Below are 25,858 nucleotides of genomic sequence, written 5' to 3'. Positions count from 1 at the left end.
AAGTGTGTTCGACATGACACAAATTAGTATGAAATGTTGGATTATGGTTAACGAGTTCGACCTGTTGACCCGACAAAATTGAAGCCTTGGTTTCTATCATCACTAAGGGTATGCGTGATGGAAGGGAGAAACTCATAATAGGGTGAGTATGCTAGTAGGCATGATACATGTTTTTTGAATTAATATTTTAACAGATCAATTATCTCCACCTGATCCTACATAACCACATATTTACCTCATCATAGCACGCATTTTTCCAATGGGTAATGTGAAAGCCCCTTTTGCCAAACAAGCACTTACGTGCAGGAGATTTATCCCTTTTACATAGTCTAACTCACGTTGTAGAGATATATCCGTTGTTATAATTATAAATAAACTGATGATATATATACAAATCAATAAAACAATTACATTACATTACATGTATATTTCTCTAACTTGATCATTTGAACATTTACATAACACTAACAATTTCTTTTCCCGTTTATGCCTAGAAGAAAGCAAAACATCCTATGAAGAAATCAGCTTGAAGTATATCTAGAAGAAAGCAATCCACCCAATGAAGAAATCAGCTTGATGAAGAGCAAAATATATTTTTCATCAAAGAAAACTTGTTCGCTCGGTTTTTATAGATCGATACAGGTTGAAGTTCATTTTCCAACATCTTCCCACCTTTTAAATGTCTACGTGACAAGGTAATCGTTACCTTCTTTTCCATCAAGCTAATCTCCAAAGACTCTGCTTCACCTATGATTTGAAAAATATAAGTATATCTTGAGCATTCACACTATACATTCATCGTCTTATGGATTAATAATAGGTCAACTAAAAAATGGATCCAAACAATAGTAGTATGCAATAACGGGCTAAGAGCGCGTTGTGTATTTTCTTAACGGTTTATGAAAATAAGTTTTTTTTTAAATATAATCCAAATTTGAGTATGCATTGATCATTTATATAAGTTAAATCTAAATTTAGACAAAAGTACCATAATGGACATGATATGAAAGTGAACATGTTTAGAAAATTGCATCAAATGGGACCAACACAAATCATTCTACAAGGCATCCGATGTTGAAAAACTTGTGATAGTAAATACATTTCCCATAGTTTATAAATAAAGTAACTTTATACTATCATAAAAATACTAATATTTTTTATTTTTATTTTTGTACTTTCTTATTTTAATATAATGTTTTATGACTTCGAGGTAATTTGTAGGCCCATTCTTAAATTATCATAAATTCACACCCCAACTGGATACCAAATTTACAACGGCTAGATGATATGATGGGTTGATGGAGACTAATAATAATCTAGTCACTTTTAGCCACCGGAAGTTATAACATGATCAAATTAGTCACCGGAAAATGTGTCATGATAACTTGACCAGTAAGGCTATGTGCAGTGGCAACGTCCAGTCAGCAAATAACAAATGGTGAGTTTCACCATTATATATATATATATCACAGACAAAAAATTATAATAATATTCATCAGATATATACAGGCGACAAAAAACAACCCCCCCTAATTGCCCCATTTATCGTCTTGGGCGGTGTTCACCCAAAAAATCGCCCACTTTGTGGGCATTTGTCGCCCCACTACGGATATCCTAAGAAACTAGACAGGACGATACAAAATCGCAAACACCCCCAAATGCAAATAATATAAACACACGAAAACTAACCACACAACGTACCGTTTAATTTGGAGACTATGTTAGCAACTCTATCTTGACAACTTTTGCATTTAAAGTCAGCTAAAAGAACAACTTCTTGAACCTATTTTTACAAAGAAAACATAATATTAGATAATCTGACATACTAAAAACAAAGATGTATATGATGTCATGATGATGAAATGAGAAGGTTACAAGAGGAAATGTTAAGGATTCAATGGTGGCAAGTGTTGTTGGAACAATGGCTGAGTTATTGTCTTCTAACTCGACTTCCTCGTCAGACATGTTTTGTCTTGGAAGTATGACAACTTTGGTTACAATGAAAAGTGAAACCAGAGTTTGTGATGGTTTATGTAGTGGGTTTGTTGTACAAGGAAAGTTAACACATATACTTGAAAAGCTGAAAGATCGTCCCACCTACTACAGTCTACATGTTTTCTAGTTTGTATTTTATGTTATTTGTATTCTTATGTAGCATAATTAATTGGTAGAATACATTTTTGACTGGATCAAATTTTGGTATATTAGTAGCAAGTTCAACCATGTACACCTGAAAACTAATATACATGTAGCCGACTTCAAAAGTCGAATTTTTCCTTTTGTGTATTGGTCGATAATAAGCCAACCTTTAGAAATCATTATGAATGTTCCAACTTTTCAGCTATTTTTTTTCTTAATGAACTTCCGTTAAAAACCCTTAACGTCGTTAAGTTTTTTTTACAAGTTTCAAACCGATGTTTTAGGGTTTTTGATCGAAAGAAGGATACAAGTCGACTGATGTAAACTTCACCTTGAAATGGCGATCCAAACGACGAAATAGTGTTTTAATTTGGGTGTTTGAATTTCCAATTAACAAAAATCAAGTCATCCGAATCATCGTTTCGAGATAAGTTTAGCTCGGTCGACTCGTAGTCTTTGTCCGACTGAAACGCCAGTTTGAAACTTGAAAAAAAACTTATTGACGTTAAGTGTTTTTTTAACAGAGGTTCATTGAGAGAAAAAATAGTTGAAAGGTTAGACCGTTGATAGTGATTTTTAAAGATGAGATTTTATATAAAATATGAAATTATTTATTTTCAATTTACCTTTTTTTCATCATTGTACTAGGTGTGACGTACTGTTATAATTACATATACATTATTATCATGAAAAAAAATGTTAAATATATTATTTAAAAGGTGACAATTTTATTTTCTTTTATTTTTTTTACGTATAAACAGAAAAACTAGTTTGCAAACTCAAAGCACATAACCTTTTGATACAAATAAAGATGGCTTAAGAATACTCGATCAGACCAGTTATACGGTCGATTATGGATCAAATGAAAACAATGTTTAATGTAGTAACTTAAAATTTATGTTTGGTAAGAAAGTGAGACATGACAAAAATATAATAAAAACAAAGAGTAAAAGTGTTTAAATCATGAGTTAAACCGTTAAACAATGATAAACTAAACGTGTTTTAAAATTATTTTGAAGTGAATATTGTTATATATATATATTATATATAGTTTTTAGACATGGCCTGTGTTTTATGCTCCTTCGCTATCTCCCATAAAATGCCATCATTATAACCATTACCAAGTTATACCCTTTAATCACTACTATCACTAACATTTTAATGTCATTATTTGGATCGGATTCTACCACAAATCATGGTATACATATGAACTAATGAACATTGAGTCAAGTGTCACATTCTCAGCTTATCTAATTTAGAGACTGAAGAGGTAGGTCTCAGCAGAGCCCGGTTGGACCCGCAAGATTCACCTTGAATAGGGACGTCTGCGCAAATACCAACTGGTTCCGCAGGACCCCCATGCTCAGAGAGATGAAGACCTTAAGCGCAGTACGCAAGCTGTTCCCGCAGGAAAAGCCTCCTAATGGTGAAGTACCCCGCCTGTTCCCGCAGCTGCGGATACAAGCCATCAGGGAAGGCTACCCGCACTAATAGCAAGGCTACACGCACAAGGCACTAACTCTCAATAATTCAGTAATGTCACCTGAAGGAATGAGCAAGGCGGGAATACTCCTGCCCAAATGAGTCAGTCCGTACGCTTCTGGAGGATCTTTTGTACTATACCTGCCAAGGTATAGACAAAATAGACAAGATCTGACCAAAGCAGCCCATGAACAAATCACAGGGTGACAGCTCACTGACAACAGTATGACGAGCAGCACGCTCTATTACTTAATGTCACTATCAGCCGCTGCCTACTCACCAACCCTCATCGTGGCACGTACATAGCCTGCAGTTGGTGGAAAAGGAATAGTACACAGCCGGCCATGTCACTATCAGCCGCTGCCTACCCACCAACCACCAGCATGGCACGTGCGTAGCCCACAGTTGGTAGAAAAGTAATATTATACAGCTGGCTGTACCTGCTTGGAAACCTACATTCGGCTATAAATACTCCAACATCTTAGAACGTATCATTATCTTATAATATACGATCTTATACCATCACATATCTTATCTGCTTTAGCTATTTCTCTTAATATACATTTATATTCAGAGCAATCTAGTCTGATTCTCACGCTGGAGGGTGGTCACAAGGAGGTACCCCCTTCTCAGTGACGAGCTCACGGTATCTGTTTTGCAGGTCATCAGAAGAATAACCATCTTTGCCGGACCTAACCCTCGTGGGAAACATCTACTTGACCCTAAGATTATCCGTAATCTGCCGGGGTCACTTAGTGTTTCTTCATTGGCGCCATCCGTGCATAAAAGCTAGAACTAATTCAGTTTTTTCAAAACCTCTGGAAAGATGGTTAAGGTTACTCCGGTGCCAAGGCCAACGAGTGACCAAGAAACTCCGGTAACCACAACCCCAGCTACTGGGGGGAACACCGGCGAATACACAATATTTACGAACACTACCCCGGTTACCCAACCCGGGGCAAGTGCAGTAAATAATCCTCCCCTGGGATTCACCGATACCCAGTTGGAGAGACAACAAACGAGGCTCCCCCGCCAAACACTTGATCAAGTTAAAGCGTGGGCGGAAGCACGTCAGAAGGAATTCCAAGCTGAGTTGGATGAACGCTTACGTTCACTCCAACAGGCTGACGAAATCGGAAGCACTCGACAATTGCTCAACATGAGTAATGAGTGCGAGTATGATAAAGATTGGGAAGAATCTGACAGTGACGCAAACCCGCGCCATAGGGCGAAAGGGAAGCGTAAACAAGCAGATTTCCACAGAAGAAATTTTGGAGAAACCTTTAAACCAAAAAACGCGGGTGGAAACCCACGTGACTTCTCTAAAACCTTCAGACCAACTGTTGCAAATGCGGGAACGTTCAAATTTGCAAGGGACATTGCGGAAGCAATTGCCCCGAAAAGTGCCAAACAAATGTCCAACATAGGCACATATGATGGTATATCTGACCCAGACGATCATTTGAACAGATTCATAGCGGGGGAAACCGTCAGCAATTAGACGGAACCCACGTGGTGTTACATGTTCCAAATGACGCTTGTTGGGGCAGCCAGAGCGTGGTTCGACCGTCTACCGGTCCATCACATCTACGATTGGGCAGACTTCCAGCAGAAGTTCAGCCAACACTTCAGTCAACAAAGAAAGTATACTGAAGAGCAATGGACGATCCTCAACTGCATCCGAGAGGAAGATGAGTCTTTACTAAACTTCATCACGCGCTTCAATTCAAAAAAGCTAAGTCTGGGCACTATTAGCGAAGATCTTGTTCGCGCTGCTTTCATACAGGGCGCGGAAGACCCAGAGCTCATCCGCACCTTAACGGGTAAAGATGGCATGCCATCCACGTGGGATGCCATCATGACAGCAGCTAAACGCTTCGCGGAAACGGAAAAGCAACTAGGTAGAGATCTTCCCCAAAGCACAAACCTCTACACTCAAAAAACAAGAGAAAACAACGTCCTTACCGCCCGACAAAACAAAAAGAGGAAGCTTGGTATTTGGCAGTCAAGGGTAAACTTTGACACCTCATCCGGCTCGCACCCTCGGTTAGGCGGAAGGGATAACATGCAGTCGTCGAACCGGAACTCCAGATGGACGCCACTCACCAAAAGCGTCACCGAAATATTTGCCACCGAGAGGCTCCCATGGCCAAAGGCTCCAATAATCCGACAGCGTCACAACGCTGATCAGAGCAAATCCTGTGACTTCCACAGGACAAAAGGCCATACCACGGAGAAATGCGTATCCTTGAAGGACGTCGTCGAAGCATTCGTCAGAAATGGGAAACTCACTCACCTCGTGGCATAATGGACGCTAAGCAGGCTAATGCATGTAGAACCCCAGTTGGGGAAAACACGGATGAAACTGCAGCTTCAATGTTGGAGACTACATACTGCGTAAACAACGAGATTCCGAACCAGGTGCATATCGGCTCGAAAGGCTCGATGACACCCCCATCCCAAGAACATGGAAGGGAGCTCAATTACACAGGCTGCATGTAGATCAATTCCAAACTTGTAAAGAAAAGGCCTAGAGCCACTTCTAATGGAAATGATTCTCCTTATCACATTGACGCTGATGGTCTTACATTTATACTTACGATCTGACCACACTGATATGCCGGTATTCACCGCATAAATAAGTGGGGAAGTAAGACGTTGCGTGTGGAAGGCGGCAAAACCCGCATAAACACAAAACGGCAAAAATTTCTAAGGAAAAGATGAGGAAAACCTTCACGCATGTCAGTTACAGGTGAAGTTTGGTCATCCCACTAAATGAAAGTGACGGTCCTACCCGCACAATCATGATAGAGGAAACTGAACGTCAACCTATTGACAACCGCGCGTCGAAAGGTTAACTTATTCAAAACACTGATATGCCGGTATTCACCGCATAAATAAGTGGGGAAGTAAGTCGTTGCGTGTGGACGGCGGCAAAACCCGCATAAACACAAGAAACGACAAAAATTTCTAAGGAAAACATGAGGAAAACCTTCACGCAGGTCAGTTACAGGTGAAGTTTGGTCATCCCACTAAATGAAAGTGACGGTCCTACCCGCACAATCATGACAGAGGAAACTGAACGTCAACCTATTGACAACCGCGCGTCGAAAGGTTAACTTATTCAAAACACTGATATGCCGGTATTCACCGCATAAATAAGTGGGGAAGTAAGTCGTTGCGTGTGAACGGCGGCAAAACCCGCTTAAACACAAGAAACGGCAAAAATTTCTAAGGAAAACATGAGGAAAACCTTCAGGCAGGTCAGTTACAGGTGAAGTTTGGTCATCCCACTAAATGAAAGTGACGGTCCTACCCGCACAATCATGATAGAGGAAACTGAACGTCAACCTATTGACAACCGCGCGTCGAAAGGTTAACTTATTCAAAACACTGATATGCCGGTATTCATCGCATAAATAAGTGGGGAAGTAAGTCGTTGCGTGTGGACGGCGGCAAAACCAGCATAAACACAAGAAACGGCAAAAATTTATAAGGAAAACATGAGGAAAACCTTCACGCAGGTCAGTTATAGGTGAAGTTTGGTCATCCCACTAAATGAAAGTGACGGTCCTACCCGCACAATCATGATAGAGGAAACTGAACATTAACCTATTGACAACCGCGCGTCGCAAGGTTAACTGATTCAAAACACTTGGAAAATTGCTAAGTTAAACTAAAGTATGCATTAGCGAATCATATATTGTTTATGAGGCAAAACAAGTGCCAAATTAAACTATAATATGCATGAGCAAGTCATATAACGTTTATAAAGCAAATCAAAAAGATTCAAAAAGATTCAAAGATTCAAAAATAAGAGGGAATATACCCACTTACCTTGGTAACCAAGAAACCGTAAGACAAGTGCGGGTACAGTGTCAAGGCGAAACCCTTCACATACTTAGCACCTGCAGGGAATTGAAGCCAAGAATACCTTGGTAACCAAGAAACCGTAAGACAAGTGCGGGTACAGTGTCAAGGCGAAACCCTTCACATTCTTAGCACCTGCAGGGAATTGAAGCCAAGAATACATTGGTAACCAAGAAACCGTAAGACAAGTGCGGGTACAGTGTCAAGACGAAACCCTTCACATACTTAGCACCTGCAGGGAATTGAAGCCAAGAATACCTTGGAAGTCAAGTAACTATAAGACGAGTGCGGGTACAGTGTCAAGGCGAAACCCTTCACATACTTAGCACTTGCAGGGAATTAAAACCAAGAAGGATCTTCTGGGCCTTGCTTGTGGAAAGGGAAATAACATCCCCGCATAGCGGGAACGTTGAGAACTAGATTGTTTGAAGCTCCAAGATGGAATTGGTTGTTTAACATAATTGATCACTATGTCTAAAACTACCAAAACCTCGTGGAGAATCTACACAAGTGAAACTCAACGCTTCTGACTTGCGAGGAGGTTACACACCTACCCGCATCATACCCAAAGATCAAGCAGAAAAGTCAGCAATTTCTGCACGTGACATTAGGAAAACCGCGGGAAGAATCCCCACGGAAAACCTTAAAACTAAAAACCCTTTTCAAAACCCTTTGCTTAAGTCCAAAAGTTCACCTCACTTATTAACAATTCATGAGAAGAACATTGGACTTGGGGGACTTGAAGAGGTAGGTCCCAGCAGAGCCCAGTTGGACCCGCAAGACTCACCTTGAAGAGGGACGTCTGCGCAAAGACCAACTGGTTCCGCATGACCCACCATGCTCAGAGAGATGAAGACCTTACGCGCAGTACGCAAGCTGTTCCCGCAGGAAAAGCCTCCCAATGGTGAAGTACCCCGCCTGTTCCCGCAGCTGCGGATACAAGCCATCAGGGAAGGCTACCCGCACTAATAGCAAGGCTACACGCACAAGGCACTAACTCTCAATAATTCAGTAATGTCACCTGAAGGAATGAGCAAGGCGGGAATACTCCCGCCCAAATGAGCCAGTCCGTACGCTTCTGGAGGATCTTTTGTACTATACCTGCCAATGTATGGACAAAATAGACAAGATCTGACCAAAGCAGCCCATGAACAAATCACAGGGTGACAGCGCACTGACAACAGTATGACGAGCAGCACGCTCTAGTACTTAATGTCACTATCAGCCGCTGCCTACTCACCAACCCTCATCGTGGCACGTACATAGCCTGCAGTTGGTGGAAAAGGAATAGTACACAGCCGGCCATGTCACTATCAGCCGCTGCCTACCCATCAACCACCAGCATGGCACGTGCGTAGCCCACAGTTGGTAGAAAATGAATATTATACAGCTGGCTGTACCTGCTTGGAAACCTACCTTCGGCTATAAATACTCCAACATCTTGGAACGGTATCATTATCTTATCATATACGATCTTATACCATCACATATCTTATCTGCTCTAGCTATTTCTCTTAATATACATTTATATTCAGAGCAATCTAGTCTGATTCTCACGCCGGAGGGTGGTCACAAGGAGGTACCCCCCCTTCTCAGTGACGAGCTCACGGTGTCTGTTTTGCAGGTCATCAGAAGAATAACCATCTTTGCCGGACCTAACTCTCGTGAGAAACATCTACTTGACCCTAAGATTATCCGTAATCTGCCGGGGTCACTTAGTGTTTCTTCAGAGACCTAGCTTTCATAAATCATAATCATATTCTCTTCACTTAGTCATATTGGTCCTTTTCCTCACATTCAAACATACCATATCAATGCTAAATATGTGCTCATTGTATCTATTTATTAGTGAGTCACAATGTGGTCATGCTATTTAGTTGACGTGTAACTTGTTTAGCGCTTTACACTCAAATTGTTTAAAAAAAACAACTTTTATTGGAGCAGTAGCATGTGTATACCGTTTATCTAACTGTTTGTATAACGTAGATACAATAAATCTTGATAGTATTACCATAACAAGGATGGTCGTCGTCGTGATATGGGCAATGCCAACTAGGTTTAGCGTGTCAGGTCTACTCTCTAATATATATACTCAAAATAAATTTATGACATTCTAACGAGTTGTCTACATGTTACAACTTTGTTGATAAAAACTTAAGAAACTACTAGAGCCAATTAAATTTAACGAGCATTAGTAAACCAGACAGTTGTAGTTAACAATGTTCAACCTCAATTTGAAAATAATTTTAAATAAATACGATAACTAATGATTACCCGAAATTTCACAATTTTAGTGTACGTAGATTCGTGAAACCAAGTAATTCCAAAACGTGTGGTTTAGGGACCCAAAAATATGTTTTGTCTAAATTATTTAGTACACAACAAAATAGTCATCACACTGAATGATTGTGGCTAGTTACTTGTAAGTTGGTTAATTAAGTAAGATGATATTTGAAATTAATGACTCAATAAATTATTTTTCTATAGTTTTGTCAATCAACCGGTGGTCCCATTACAGGCGTACAAGGAAGAACTATCGGCAATATCCAAATCCAATGGAAATTAAGAAAACTGTAATAATAGTTCCCTTGAACAAATAATATTAATATTAATATTAATATATTGTGTATGATTTCAGTACATTAACTTTTCATAAGATCAGGGGTAGCCCAAGGGGAGCGTGAGACCCAACGTAATGAGGGCTTTGTGGTGTTAGAAAAAGCCGCAAACGCCATAGAACACTGTCCCCCGAACGTTTTTGGTGGATATTTTGGTTGGGCGTTTTGTATAAAACGCTGGTGAGGAAGAAAGTTTGGTGATAGAAGTAATGATTGAAGGCGGTTTTTTTACCACTACACAACTTTTTACAAAAAAAAATATCATTATTGACTGAGTCGTCACGTGTCGGAAAACACCCAGAGATGAGGCTTTACCACTAAATATGGTCAAACAAAGTAATGATTTCATGGCCTTCTAAAAAGTAACAAATTATGCGTATGTAGTTTTGGTTTTAATTTTAAGATTGTTTAACGAAAGGGTTTGTTGTTTATAATTATAGCATATGTCTCATCGTACCATCAATATTGTCCATTTTGTTCCCTAATGGATTGCCCATCCAAGAACTCACACATTTGTTTTTTGTTGCCTCGGTGAAGACTTCCAGGAGGTCATCCATCCTGGTGCTACTCAAAGATTACGTGAGTATGCTTAACTATGGAGATTTCATCTGCTCCACAGTCAACTAAACCCAAAACACATTGGTGATTTAAGAGGTTGTATATCTTTTACGAACCAAGAATCTAAATAGTCCACGGTTGATTTGGATTTTCCTAGGGTGTTACAATGTGTAATATCTTTCTCTGTATCATTACATTAACTATACATACATAGATGACATGAGAGTCACATGATCAAAAACAAATTTTCTTATAAAAAATCTTAATGCCATACCAGATTTAGGACCTAACAGAGATTGAGACGACCTTGCATAACATTATGCACTCATATTAGATGAGTGGTAGGCACAAATGGCGGTTGGATTATTATTTTTTTGAATGACCAAGTGTAACTGGTTGTCAGGACTTCGAAAAATCCCCTTTACAGTGATGCAACTCATATTTTTTAAGTGTGCACATGAGTCAGGAATCGGACTTAAGACATCCTGAACATAAACTCCAAATGAGTGGGTAAATCTTCCCACCTCCGACCAGCTGGAGGTTGGATTTAGTTGACTTTAAACTTTGAACCTAAACCACTTAGTTTTTTTTAACATTAATGGATGGGTTAAGATATTAATATTCAATTACATTGATGTGGTTAGTATTGTTTTAATACCTGACATCTTAATTTTATTAAACATTGATCAATTTCACTATGTTTAGCCTTTGAAATTGGTCTCTTATCAATAAATTAATTGACTATTTTGTTTAATCGTTTGCCAAACGTCAATCTAAGCATGCTACACACGTGTTACCATAGTTTCAAGCACAATATATATTTAATTTCTTTAACAGCAATATAAACTTAATTAAAGGTGATAATTTTAATGAGAGAGTATTATAGTAAAAATCTTTGCATGAGCATGACTATGTATATACTACTATTATTATTAAAAACTTTGGTGTCGCAAGTGTCCTATGAGCCACTAGACAGTACTATATTGGTTTGTGACTTTTTTTAGTTTGATTAACATAACGAACGTAAAAGAAACCGATCAAACGTCATTTTTTTGTTTTAGTTTAGGGAGCATAACAAACCTCACGGAAACTAACCAAATTCACACAGGCTCGCCGTCTGAATGCCGGTGATCGCCAACTTTTGGGTTTTACCAAAGTGCAAGTTTACCAACTGAACTCCTCTCCCCCCCCCCAAAAGAAATTGGTCCACCTCAATTTTTATATATTTTTTTGTTTTTTAACTCCGGTACTGTAACACACGTAATCAAACCTGACCAAATTCTTGTCGAGTTACAACCTCAATGCCTGGGACCGACAACACTTGTGAATCGTTTGGGGTTTTCCGACCAAATAAATATCGTTTTAAATATTGTGTTCTTTATACTTTAATTTGAGAAAATAATTTTTTGGATTTTAACGCTCAAATTTTGTTAACTGCCACGACGCATTGCGCTGGGTAAAAACTAGTATATATATAAAAAGAAAACGCTTACATAGAGTGCAAGGCAGACAAGATGCACATTTGGGAGTAGGTTTTGATTTTTGAATGTATGAATTGGTCGGATTAAAAACTAACAAAATACATAAATCTTAGGTAAAAATAAGAATATATATATATATATATATATAAAATGAAGAATACAATATAAATATTGAATAACTGCTGTTCAAAATTAATATTAATAAATGAATAACTATCAAGGAATAAAAATATATCCACAACCAGTCGAAATCATATGTTAACAAGTAGTCATTTGTTTTACGAGAAACAAATTGGGGTACGCAACCTTGTGGACATTTTGTCATAAAACATTATCTTTTTTTAAGTAAAAGTCGTAATTATAAAATCTATAAGGTCTTTTTATATTTTTCTTAATAAATATCAAAAAAGTTTCCAATCCGACGCAGCTAGGCTTGTTAACGGTTAAGTAACCGGAGCAAATGCGAACTTGTAATCAGTTTTTATTTTATTTTTTTGAACGACCAACAAAATAAAATTAAGAAAAAAGGGAACTAGCAAGAAGCTAGAACACTCACATCAAAATACAGCCAACGGCTCACACGAGCAAAAGTGTCAAATTTCTTGTTTCCACTCGTATATTTTAATTTTTAATTTGCATTTTAACAAGTACAAGTAAACACGTTTTAACGTTATTTTTTCTAACACATAGAAAAGTGTCGCATTTCTTGTTTCCACTCCTATATTTTTATTTATCTTTTAATAATTACAAATAAACCCGTTTTGACTTTATTTACTTCTAATCATAGTGGATACGTTAGGATGGAGGGAGTGTGCAATTAGGCATCCAACATATACCAGAGGTAGATGTAACAGGTATCAAAACCGTGGTTTTTAACCGTACTTGCAGCTAACTAAAATAGAACCAATTTTAAGTAAAGAACTAGCATAATCACAAAAAGACTTATACATAAAAAAGACTTATACATAGTTCTAACCATATTGTAGTTAGATATAGAAAAAAGGACAATTATGCAATTCCATAACCATCTTATGTGTTTAACGCGTCCTATATGTAACAATAAAAATGAACAATGACTAATCATTAATCATAAAGAAGAAAAAGGATCCTTGCCATAAAAGACACCAAAGTTGGAGATTATTAAAAGTTTACACAAAAAGGATTCAAGTTAAAGTACATATATAATCTAACCCAACCATAGTTGGATCATACAAAATCACCAATCCAGTTTAATACCTCTAGTAATATAAAGATTATCAATTAATTTTATAACATCAATTGATGCTTTTATGTACTTCCTCATTTCTTTATCTGCTGATTTATCTGTTTAACAAAATAATCAAATATATATATCAACTAGGTAACAAAACATGTAACATCAATTAGATAACTAAACTCGCGCGCGTACCAGTTTCGTTTAAGTTCACCAAAAGTTGTTCCCTTGAAGGAAGAGTACACATTCCAGCAGAAGCCGCAGTCCTAACTGCCCATGTGTGATACGGTGCACAAACTTGTTGATACGTTGTTGTAGCCGCGGTTTTAAGCGACATGTTCCTGAAATAATATAAATATACCGTAATATAATAATAAAAATACCATATATATATATAAATTATATGATTAATCATGTAATAAAAATACGACTTACTCAGGCGATAAAAAATTCTGAAATAATTCTTTTATCAGGTCTAGTCCTTGCCTCACTCTACGAAGATTACGAGTAGGACTTCCGGGTGATTTTACCGTGCTATTCTTTAAGTCAAAGTCAACGACGCTACTTAACGTGTCGAATTTGTTTGATGCCTCTAGAAGATCTTTCAACTGAAAACCATTGACCATCATGTTATAACAAGTTGGCCCTCAATGGTCATTCGTTAAAAAATGACTTAACGACGTTATATATATATTTTTTCGAATTCAAACTAAAATTTTAGGGCTTTTGATCGGAAGGATGACACAAGTCGAGTAATGTAAAACCTAGTTCGAAACGCTATATATGAAAGTTTTGCATTTTAAGTTGGTCTCTTAGTTGAGTTTAAGATTTAAGTTTCGAGTAAGAGAGAGTTCAGTGAGTAAATTTTAACCACATATTAACGTAAATGGTTATGCCAGCTACCCACAAACCCGAAGGTCGTTATTTAACATGTACCCGACGGGTATAAACCATGTATGACAGTGGTTTTATAATAGATTTGGGATTGAGATATATAATATCCATCGTATACCCGACTCATTTTCATCCCTACTTGTAATCTTAATTGCAGATTTTAAATACCATGTTATAAGAAGTAATATATTTTCTAACTTGATAAGATATAATACATATGTATATATATATATACTTCCACCACACCACAAATCCAATGCATAATCCAAGTTAACTAATCACCTATGTCAAAAACCATAACTTCTTCAAAGAGTATATCAGGAATAAAAAAAATCACTTGTTAATGATTAATATTAATCTTCTACACAGGAAACAAGTCCTCAGGTTGCTTCTGCCACAAATAATTAGCAGCTTCTAACCATCTTGGTTCAACCAAAAACTTCTTATGTTTAACAGCCCAACGAGATTTCTCGGTTCCAACATCAGTTGAAACGACATGAGTCACCGACGAGTCAACTTCTTTTGCGCACGTAGCACCCATTCGCTCCGTCATTTTCCACAAACGATGGCTTTCTGCCTTAAAACTTGTAGGAAAAACACGAGTAAACACGACTTTACACCCCTTTAATATTTCACCACGAACCGTCATTAGCAGCTGCAATAAGTAAAGTAATTATCTTATGGGTAAAGTTAAAATACAAAGGGAGACAAAAAGGAGAAGTGTGAGAAGGTCTTGTGACCACACAAAAAACCCCTTAAAAATAAGTTCAAACAAATAAAAAAAATCATAACTCAAAATATAAATAAAAAACGAAAAAAATTTAAAAACAAAAATGTTTCCGCCATCATTCCCATTCAAAAAATAAATAAAAAAATAGACGAAAAAATAAATAAATAAATGACGAAAAGACGCAATGTCGAGATCAAAGACACAATGACGAAAATGAACAAAAGACACAATTATAACTAAAAAAAGACACAATATATCGCAAATTATAACACAATACCGAACAAAATATAGCACAATGTTGAGTAAACTAACACAATATAAAGAAAAAATGACACAATGTCAAGGGAAAAAGACACAATCAATGACGAAAACAAACCCAAAACACAATGATAAACAAAAAGACGAAACGATTTTTTTCACTTACCATTGTGTTTTTTTTTTTTTTTTGATAACGAGAAAGACGGTGGAAACATTTTTGTGTTTTTACTTTTTTCGTTTTTTTATTAATTTTTGAGTTATGATTTTTTTATTATTTTTTTTCAATTTTTTTAGGGGTTTTTTTGTGTGGCTATAAATCCTTCTCATTCTTCTCATTTTTGTTCCCCTTTGTAGAATAACTTGGCCCTTAACTTATTATTACAATTTCAAACAACAAAATAAGTTCAAACATTGTCTCACCTGCCTTACATCTTGGCCTGCAAAATTCTCACCGAGTTCCTATAATGCAAGTAAAAGTTAAAAAAAAAACGAGTTTTTAATGTACTTAAAGATTTTAAATTTTATAAAATTATTGCTAGAACAAACCGGATCAAAGAACAAACTGTGGATTCTTTTGAGCACTCGTAGAATGGTTGCAAGCGCACCGTCATTTTCACTTTCATCAGATTTCAACTCGGAAAGTGATTTACCTTTGAACCGAAACTGTTTACAACTCGAGGCGAAAAAATGATATCTTTCCATTAATATAAGATTCTCCTTGTCTTGCACCCATACCTAACATTTGTTACTGAATTGTTAAGTAAAAAAAAGGCGTATTGGTTTTTATTAATCGCAACTATTATCTTTTGGTCGTTGCTGGTCCCAACTAATGAGTTGGTTGTTGATGGTCCCATATTTCAACGTATTTGTTCCCAACGGTCTGTTTTCCAAAAAAATGTGAATTTTGTTCCCAACGGCCCATTTTCCAAAAATATGTGAATTTTGTTCCCAACATGTGAATTTTGTTCCCAACGGCCCGTTTTCCAAAAAATGTGAATTTTGTTCCCAACGGCCCGCTTTCCAAAAAAAATTGAATTTTGTTCCCAACGGTCCGTTTTCCAAAAAAATGTGAATTTTGTTAGTTGCGAACCGTTGGGAACAAATATGATAAAAGATGGGATCGTTATCAGGCAATTCGTTAGTTGGAACCAGCAACGACTAAAAGATGATAGTTGGGATTAATAAAAAAACCAATACACCAAAAAAATGATATTTTGTAACACGAAAAAGAAAAGCTTACTTCTTCTGTATCATCAAGAATCAAAACAACACTTTCTTTTCCAAGAACAACATCAAGGCCTTTTTGACGCTTTTGCGTACAATCACCTTGTGCGATTACTCTAGATTCAAAGTAAATCTTTTGTGGGTCCAAAAGCTTTTCCATTTCCAGGGCGTAAGCGCGTTCTCCCATCGTGTAAATGTACATTTCAAAGAGTTTACTCGCTTCTTTTAAGAACGTGTGAACAAAAGGTCTTAGTTTAGTCATCATGCGCATCGAGTTCAGTTTAAATAAATTGCCTCTTAACATATCTATAAAAAAAACAAAAAAAAACAGTGAGAATATATCTTAACAATAACGGAAATAAACCCGAGTGAATACTAATACTAATACTACCTTGCATAGGATCACTTGCGTTCATTAAATAACCTTCTTCTTGAGTCATATCCATAAACCGAGTTGAATTAAGTAGCGTGTGATCTAAATCAAGAACCAGGAAAAGCTTCTTATGGCTAAATAAATGCTTTAGATCTTCGTCACGCAACCGATTAATTTCATCTTTAGAAAGCCTTAAATCCTGAAATATATAAATAATAATATGAGACTCTTAAGATTATACAAGGTGCAGAAATATGTAACAAAAGGTGTAACTTTTAACCTTGTGTATATATCTCAAAGGAACACCGGATTCGTCATCGATTCTTTTTGCACATTTCGTGCACATTCCTCCAAAAGTACCCGGTTGTGTGCATATATGTTCTTTAGCATGTACTAATGTTTTTACTGTTTTGTGTCGAAATCTTGAATCATTGTCTTCTGTGTCACTTACTAACACCTCTAGTTTCTGCTTCTTTGTCCTATACATTATACAATACCAATATCATTACAATAAGTAACATGGTTATAAACATTTTCAAAACAATTATCAAATGCTAAGCAGTTAACGCGGAAATATATTGGATATCGGTCAAGGACCGATATTTGGGATATATCGGTTATCGCGGTGGAATATCGGTAATTTAATATCATGTAAAATTCATATATATAGCAATTTAACACTAATAATACAGTATACTCTCCTGCCATTAACAAACTAACCTTTTGCAACTTGCAAAACATTAGCAATCGTAGCAAGTAGGAACTGATTAAGACTTAAAACACTAACATTGAACACTACAATTGATAATTAAGACTTCAAACTAGAGATGTACAAAAAAACTGATTATGTAACTAAAATCGGAAAAAAAAACTGGAACCGGTTATCATGAAATCCGGTTTTTTTAAAACCAGTTCGATTACTAACCGGTTAGACCGGTTTTACACCGGTTAGGAGTTTATGTAGCTGCGTCGGTTATATAACCGGTTTTTTCCTAAACCGGTTAACCACTAACGGACAAAAAAAAAACTGGTTAGAAAAACCGGTTAAAACTGTTTTTATGCAGCAGCTTCAGCAGGTCATAATATGACCGTTGGAATTGGTTTTGTAGCCGTTTTGTTTGTTTTTGCCAATAATCATCTCCAGCAGCTGCAGCGGTTAAAACTGTTTTTATGCGGTTCACGTTCGTTTATGTTCATGTTCGTTAAACAAAAGATGTACCTGTTGCATTAGTGTTCATGTTCGTTAAACAAAAGATGTTCGTTTATGTTCTGCAGCGGTTCACGTTCGTTTAAAACTGGTTTTTTAACCAGTTTTTAAAAACCGGTTTCAATAACCGGTTTTCTTTAAACCAGTTACAAACCGATTAGTATCGGTTATGGTTATTTTGCTTCTGAAACCGGTTTAAACCGGTCACGGTTAAAAAAAATCGGTTTTCAAAATTAACTGATTTGTACACCTATACTTCAAACACTGATATCGGGAATATCAGTGATATATCGGTCAATATCGCCAATACTATCGGTATCGATATTCTAACCGATATTTTACCAAGGGAATGATAACCGATATATCACTGATATATCGACGGTATCGACTGCATAGTTCAAATGCACAACTTATTTTAAATATGAACCTATTTGTATCAGGATGATGTATCTCATTGGTAATTTCTTCCGGTTCAGGAGAAGCACTCGACGTGCATTCCAGCTCGGTGTCTAGAAAAGCGGCGAAATCATCACTGCTCGACGAGTTATCCGGTGAATCATCCAGTATACTCATCTATAATGCAACCTGTAATAATAATAATAATAATAATAATAATAATAATAATAATAATAATAATAATAATAATAATACCATAGCAACAGATATACATCAAAAGAGTTCAATAGTTAATATTGTAACTAGTGTCAAAATTGGTATTTAAGTTTAGAAAATCACACTAGACTGTAAACAAACCGAACCGAACCGTAGAAGACCTTGTTCATGTTCGTTCGTTAAGTTTTTATCAAACAGACAAACAGTTCACAAATAAACACAAACAATGCTTTATTTGAACTAGCTAACCGAGAATGGCCAGTGTCAACGGTTCGATTCAGCTACCAAGTTTGTGTTGGTGTTTTTTTAACATTCATATTTATATATTCATCTTACATGTAAATTAATACTTTTGCTTAAAGCGATATGATAAAGATTAGAAAACCTTTTAACGATTAACGAACAAACACAAACAAACAAACATTAACGGACATTAACGTACGCATTATCCAAAGTTCACGAACACAGCCTCGGCCCATATATTTCATACAACGTTGTCAATGTCAAAAACAAATCCAAACATAAATAAAACAAGCATGAATAAAACAAAGTTTAATGTTTAACTAACGAACCGTTCACCCGGAGAATTTTACAACGAGATTAGTCTTGGTCATTATGGTTATAGTTTCTTGATTTGTGTGCCTGCTGCTCTCGTCTAAACTCCACACCAAAGTTTAATGTTTAACCTCGTCTATGTTAATATTTTAATTCTTGTTTAGTGGGCTGCCAATTGTGATCTTAAACCCATACTTATGTTGAAGAAGTTAATTAATTAGTGGGCTTTTGTTTCACAATCTTTCGAGAACCCATCTTTTTCATTTGAACTTTAATTACCCCACCAAACTTTTACTTTATTGTTTGGTTACAGTTAGGGGTGCAAACGAGCCGTGCCGAGCCAAGTCCGAGCTCGACCAGACTCAAGCTCGGCTCATTTAATTTACACAAAGCTCAAGCTCGGCTCGGGCTCGGCTCGTTTACCATTTATTATTTTTTTTTAAATAATATAATTATTTTTATATATTTTTTTCTACTATAATTTTTCTGTATAGATAATAAATATTATATAGTTATTTTTTATAGCATTATATATATATATATATATTAATAGTTATTAAATATATATTTATTATATAAATGACAGGCTCGTTTAGGTTCGTGAGCCGGCTCGAGCTCGATAAGTGAAGCTCGGGCTCGGGCTCGGGCTCGGGCTCGTTCATTAAACGAGCTTACTTTTAGGCTTGAGCTCGAGCTCGGGCTCGATTAAGCTCGGCCCGTTCGAGCTTTTTAACGAGCGGATCTCGAGTAGCTCGCGAGCAACTCGGCTCGTTTGCACCCTTAGTTATGGCATATTACAAATTCTTTTTTTTCCTTCTTCTCTGCACGACGCACACAAACACAACCATTTCAAATATTTTCTCTCTTTTTTACTTTTTATTGTTATTATTATTAGTAGTAGTATTGGTATTTGTAGGGGTATGGTACTAAAACCCGGTTCTACGACCCTAAATCTATTATGTTTGGCTTATTTTATTATATGGGCTAATACATTTGTTTTTGGGCCGAGGGGGTTTTGTGGAGGTAACCCTAACTGGGCTAGGACCATTAGGGTACCATGATGGTGGCCATGAGACTCTATATAAGGAGGTCTCCACCTCCTTATCAAGGGTCATGCTCAGTAAGAGCCACCACCACTTTTTGTGTCTGTGAACAAGAAATCCTCAGGATATCTTAGCAGTCGCCTCCACACCCCCAGAAAAGCCATCGCAGGTCTCACAGCATTGCAGGACACCGGCGCAGCCGAGGAAGAAGAAGATCAAGACGTGGTTCGTTCATCTCGAAAATCCGTGGAAGCATCGTCATGGATCAGGTTAGATTCGTTTCGTGCTTCGACAGTGGTGATCATAATCAGTCGGTGGAACATATTTTGTGTCATGTGGTCTTGCCCAAGCCTTATGTAAAGTAATCTCCTATTGGTGAAAAGTCCCCGTAATATACACTTTCCGTGTCTGAGATCTTCTCAAGTTGCACAAGTTCTCCTCCTTGCCAAAGAAGAACGCAAAAGCTTTCTATGCAATTATGTTTGTCACGATTTGGAGGTTGTGAAAGGCTCGAAATGAGACGATTCTTGAAGGATCGGTAGTCTGGTTGGCTAGCTTGAAAGAATAGATTAAGGTGATTAGCTATTTTTGAGTTAGAAATAGGTCAAAACTCGAAACTCACTCATATAACTTAAAAGAATTGGAAAACGATTTGTTTGTAGAGTAGTTTGTCTAGCCTTGGTTGTTTGTTTTTTTAGTTTTGAGTGAACCATATGTATATGATGTGCCCAACTTCTAGCTGGTTTTAGCTAAAAGTTTGTTGGTCTTTTAAAATTTAGAATAGTAAAGTTATACATAATAATGTTATGACTACAAAAATAGCAAATACAGTTTTTAAATGATTGAGTTTTATAATTTTAAAGAGTAGCAACACAACTTGTTGCCTACTCGCCTTCAATTTCAATAAACCACATTTTTAATTGAAATCTATTTTATATAAGATAATACTAGTAATAGTGATAGATAATACAAAAGGAAAAGTCAAAACTTTTGATTCAACATATTAAATGTGGTGCATTAAATTAAAAAAAGTTGAAGAGATGACATTGTAAGGCTATATGTAGTGGAGAGTATATAAAATGTGAGAGATTTTCGACACATGACAAAAATGGATGATATGTAGCCCAGAAGGGCAGTGTTGTAGTCCAAAAATCACTCCCACCTATAGTTGATTTCCATGTTAGCATAACACACACATACACATGCGACATGGATCCCCACCACCCTCTCTCTCACACATACACACTTGTCGCCCATGTGTAGCTCGGGGGGTGTTCTCGCCCTAAATCACAACTTAACGCCTCATTACAATCAGCCTAAGTAAAAGTATTAAAAGGAAATCAAAATTGATTTGAAAATTTTACGAGAAACCATAGGAATTAAATAGTATGGAGGGGTACGTTTAGCACCAACTTAATAATAAATAAAAAAATATCCATTTATCGATTCATTTGTTGTCTTTCAACGTTCTTTAATATTATAAAAATTTGGCTTTCAATACTGTCGGTCCACGATTCCACAATGCAAGGATGCTAATTGAATAATCGATAATCCAAAGCTAACCATCCAAATGATCATCCGAAAGTAGACAACTCAAAATTAACAGCACGCTCATATAAGTATTCCTAACTTGATGTTCAAAAACTTATGTAAATATTGATAATGTGTGAGTTTTAATAAGTATTTGGTAAATCCTTTTATTTTGTCCGCTACCACATGTAAGGACCTACAAATGGTCATCATATTTTAGTGTTAATTTAATGTCTATTAAAGGCTTATTTTAAAAATAATAACAGCATTAATAATGATATAAGAAAAGGATAGAGAAAAATAAAAACTATAAATTTTGATGTAACCTATTTAATTAAATGGCGTGCATTAAATGAAAAAAGGTTAAAGAGGTGACATGGCAAGTAAAAGTGTTAAGGAAATCAAAATTAATTTGATAAGTTCATGAGGTAGAGTAAAAATTAAATAGTGTGAAGAGTATGTTTAGCACCGACTTAATATTTTATATTTTAGACTAAAAAATGTCTAATTGGTCTAAACTCTAAACACACACTTACGGGGTGTTTGAGATTCCTTATTTTACTTCTTTATAACTTTTCATTAAGTCAATAAGTTACAAAAGTGTAACTCGTGGAACTTTTTCCCACACAATATAAGCAATCACAAACACCTTATTACTTTTCAAAAATTTATAGGTTATAAGTTGATGAAAATAAACAATCCCAAACATCCCCTTAATGCATAAAATAAATAACATCTAATGTCGTTGATCCACCATTCCACGATGCAAGGATATCCGGCCATTGGATAATTGATAATCCAAAGCTAACCATTCAAATGATCATCCAAGAGTTGATGATCCAAAACTAACTATCTTAGATTAACTTATTGCCCTTACTTGACCTTCAACAACTTGTGTTAAACGTAGATATTTTAAAAAGTTTATAGTATGAGAGTTTTGAATGGTAGTTAGTAAATTCTTTTTTACTTTTTATGCTACCACATGTCTGAACCTTCAAATGGTTATCATGTTTTACAATTTTATTTTAAATATATAATCAATAAGTATATACTCATCAAAACTATATTATTAGTCAATAGTGAAGTTTTCTGTAAAAAGAGTACAAAAATACTTTGTTTATTCCAAATGTGAATTGTAAAAATTATTTGTTTTTTAAAAAGCAACCTGAAATATTCTGATAAAAAGCGTAAAGACATGTGACAAAAATAAAAAATATATATAAAAGGACAGGATACTTAACCATATGATTAAATCAGATATTATTATATATATTAAGAAGAAGATTTTCTCTCCCTCACAAAAATACTATTCAATTTACTATTTAATTTAATAATATTTTATTATATTTTATATTTTTAATTAACTTTTACTGTATATTTGTTATCTATATTTATATATATTCTAACTTTTTAAAAAATAAGGGGACGTGGGTGGATCAATGAAGGGAGATTAAGATATTTCTCCAGTTCGATCTTGAGGGCGTCCGGTTTTTACCACAAGTGAGCCTTCGGGCGGGGGAATTTTTCTCGGAACTGGAGATAACTTAGAGGCGTTTAAAGGCTACGCATGGTTGTGTCGAGTCGGCTGGCGACAGTCTTTTGCCAATGGGTCACTCCGTACAGAGTACGTAGGCATTCTATTTTTATTGGTCTTAAAAAAGAGTTTTATACAATATCACTTGGTTTTAATTCCCTATGCTTACTTTTTTCAACTAATTATAAAATTTAACAAACTAAAATTTTAAAATTTAAACTTAGATAAGTGTCGGTTTTACATGTTTTATTGATTGGTTAAACTATTTTTTTAACTTTGCTTTTGTATTTCCTATGGTTGGTTTACAATGACCAAAACTTTTATCATGATTTATGTTTGAGTGGTCTACGTGGCGTTACGTGGCATATTCACATTGGCCAGTTTTATCTAGTTTATGTTTTACCTATTTGAATTCTAGTAGAGTTATCATACGGATCTGAACCTTGATAATTATTTTTCTTTAAGCAATTTACGTTTATATCCTTAAAATTTAATAGAGGTTGAGAAAAAAAAACTTTTAATACAATTATATTTTTTCAAATGAATTTTATAATTTATTTTTTAACTCACTTATTATGGTGAAAGCTAAACTTTTAACCCCGTAAATGTTTAATAAAGTTTATTTCATTCCATTTAAACAAATATTATTTTTTTTAATATTTCTATGTTTAATCCTTTTTAAATTTTTATAAATTATTAAAAAATTTTCACAAAACTCGGCGCGCTACACGGTGCGAAACACGGGTATAACCGCTGGTTTTATAAATGTATAGTTAGAAAGTAGACATTAAATAATCATGAACTAATTTGTGACAAACTATGAAAAGAAACCAAATTAGTCATTAATGGAATAAAAATAAAAATTACAACTAAGATATCAAGTAATCTTAGCTAATAATTAAATAAAATTCACAAAAAGTTAATATAAATTGGAAAAATATATTTAGAACCAAATTCCTCCAAAAAAGAACAATTTCCGTTTTTAAAGAATAATAAATACCAATATATCACCATGGCATTCTTGTAATATGATCCGAATATTGAACCCAAATAGAGAAAACAATTAGCTGTCATGAACGTCGTCGTTTCGCAGCGTTACCACTAAATATAACAAAACACAAATAATAACGTATATTCACGGTTTAATCTCTGCCTTTGGTTACCTCGAGATTGTCGCCTAAGGAACAGAAAATACAGCACGTGTTTTTCACGTCTTATTGTTGGCACGTGTTGTGATTCATATTAGGCAAATGGCGGCCAAAATGTGGCATGATGTGAATGGCTAATGTATGGTGAAGATCATACATGATGATGGATGATGGACATGACAACTCATCAAACATCTTAACATTTTAACACCTATGATAAAAATTAAATAAAAAGTTTTTTGTTATCATCGTAAATAAAGTAGAGTACGAGTAACATTTTTTTATTTGAAAGATAATAAAACACAAAACGTAACGCATAAAGCTTAATTATTTCAATCACACTCATGTAATTACGCTATAATCTAAGCATTTATTGTTAACGTGATTGCCACTAGGCCTGACCATGAACCAATATAAGGTTCCCTTGACGTTTATGCCACATTTTTGATAGGGGCACAATTAAAAAATATATATATATATATGTAAATAAAAAAATGTTTACATTATATAAATGGCCAGAAAATTATCCATAACGTTAAAATATAAGTAATAAACTGAATTATCGTCGATCTTTTTAGAAAAAAAATTATTATATAAAATCGATTTTAAACTCGTTTTGTGCAATCGAAATCTCGAACACAGCCTACATTGTCTCCTAATGGGGCGATTTTGCTTTTTAACCCCCCCCCCTGGAGACAAAAGGGGCGAAATGTGGGGGGCGACAAATTCTTCTCACCCAACTTCCTTTTGTTTTTATTATTATAATTATTTGTGTGTGTTATATGTATGTATGTATATATATTAGACTACAACATTATTACACCGAAAACAAAACTCTATCTTTTGTTGACTGAACGCCACATGACGTAAAACGCTTCATTTTATAGCCTCCCCACCACATATAGCCTAAGTAAAGTTCTTCCCGTATTATCGTAGTTGTGTGTTGTAACACTTATATTGCATATATTTGGCAAATGACCATCAAATGTGGCATCATATATTCATATGTATGACTTATGGATGGTCCATATCATGCATGATGGACATGACATGACAACTCATCAAACTTTTTTCATTTAACTCCGGAAATAAAATCATTCCAAAACTTAAAAGAAATAAAAATTAATTAATTATTTCAAAACATTATTTACTTTCCGAATAAATATGATATTAATAAAAGGTCTTTATATATACCCACCCCTTATTTGCGTTTTGACCGCTCGAAAAACGGAATCACCAACAGTGACCAACAACAATAATAATAACCAGAATTATTATTCATTATTCCAGAGATCATACACACACACAGTCATACACCATTACATCCCAACCAGTTCGATTCATACCATATTTCATATCCAGTCACTCACCCGCAGGTAACCCAACAAC

At 35.5% G+C, this 25,858-nt stretch overlaps 2 protein-coding genes and 1 long non-coding RNA gene across 3 annotated transcripts; all 3 read right to left on the bottom strand.

Annotated features, from left to right (window-relative positions):
* Positions 1-538: 538 nt before the first annotated feature.
* LOC143614907 (uncharacterized) lies at positions 539-2,268 on the bottom strand. Its single transcript, XR_013150373.1, has 3 exons — positions 1,876-2,268; positions 1,702-1,783; positions 539-747 (listed from the first exon to the last, which is right to left on the bottom strand). It is a non-coding gene; the product is annotated as an uncharacterized LOC143614907 (long non-coding RNA).
* An 11,096-nt stretch (positions 2,269-13,364) lies between these two features.
* On the bottom strand, positions 13,365-13,987 carry LOC143614897 (ACD11 homolog protein-like). The gene is made up of 3 exons (XM_077088198.1): positions 13,797-13,987; positions 13,557-13,702; positions 13,365-13,471 (listed from the first exon to the last, which is right to left on the bottom strand). Exons 1-3 carry the CDS (start codon positions 13,985-13,987, stop codon positions 13,365-13,367), a joined length of 444 nt encoding a protein of 147 aa, XP_076944313.1.
* Positions 13,988-14,611: 624 nt separating this feature from the next.
* Positions 14,612-18,739, bottom strand: LOC143614899 (RNA polymerase II C-terminal domain phosphatase-like 4). Its single transcript, XM_077088200.1, has 7 exons — positions 18,475-18,739; positions 17,121-17,319; positions 16,859-17,039; positions 16,484-16,773; positions 15,790-15,978; positions 15,664-15,702; positions 14,612-14,910 (listed from the first exon to the last, which is right to left on the bottom strand). The coding sequence occupies exons 1-7, from the start codon at positions 18,618-18,620 to the stop codon at positions 14,617-14,619; spliced, it is 1,338 nt and encodes a 445-aa protein (XP_076944315.1). The 5' UTR covers positions 18,621-18,739; the 3' UTR covers positions 14,612-14,616.
* Positions 18,740-25,858: the final 7,119 nt, after the last annotated feature.

This window comes from Bidens hawaiensis, unplaced genomic scaffold, assembly GCF_021521415.1.
Source record: "Bidens hawaiensis isolate Kalapana, Puna unplaced genomic scaffold, B.hawaiensis_p1.1 tig00041253_1, whole genome shotgun sequence".
Lineage (NCBI taxonomy): Eukaryota > Viridiplantae > Streptophyta > Magnoliopsida > Asterales > Asteraceae > Bidens > Bidens hawaiensis.
The sequence above is the reverse complement of the archived record's forward strand: the minus strand, read 5'-3'. Positions and strand labels throughout refer to the sequence as shown.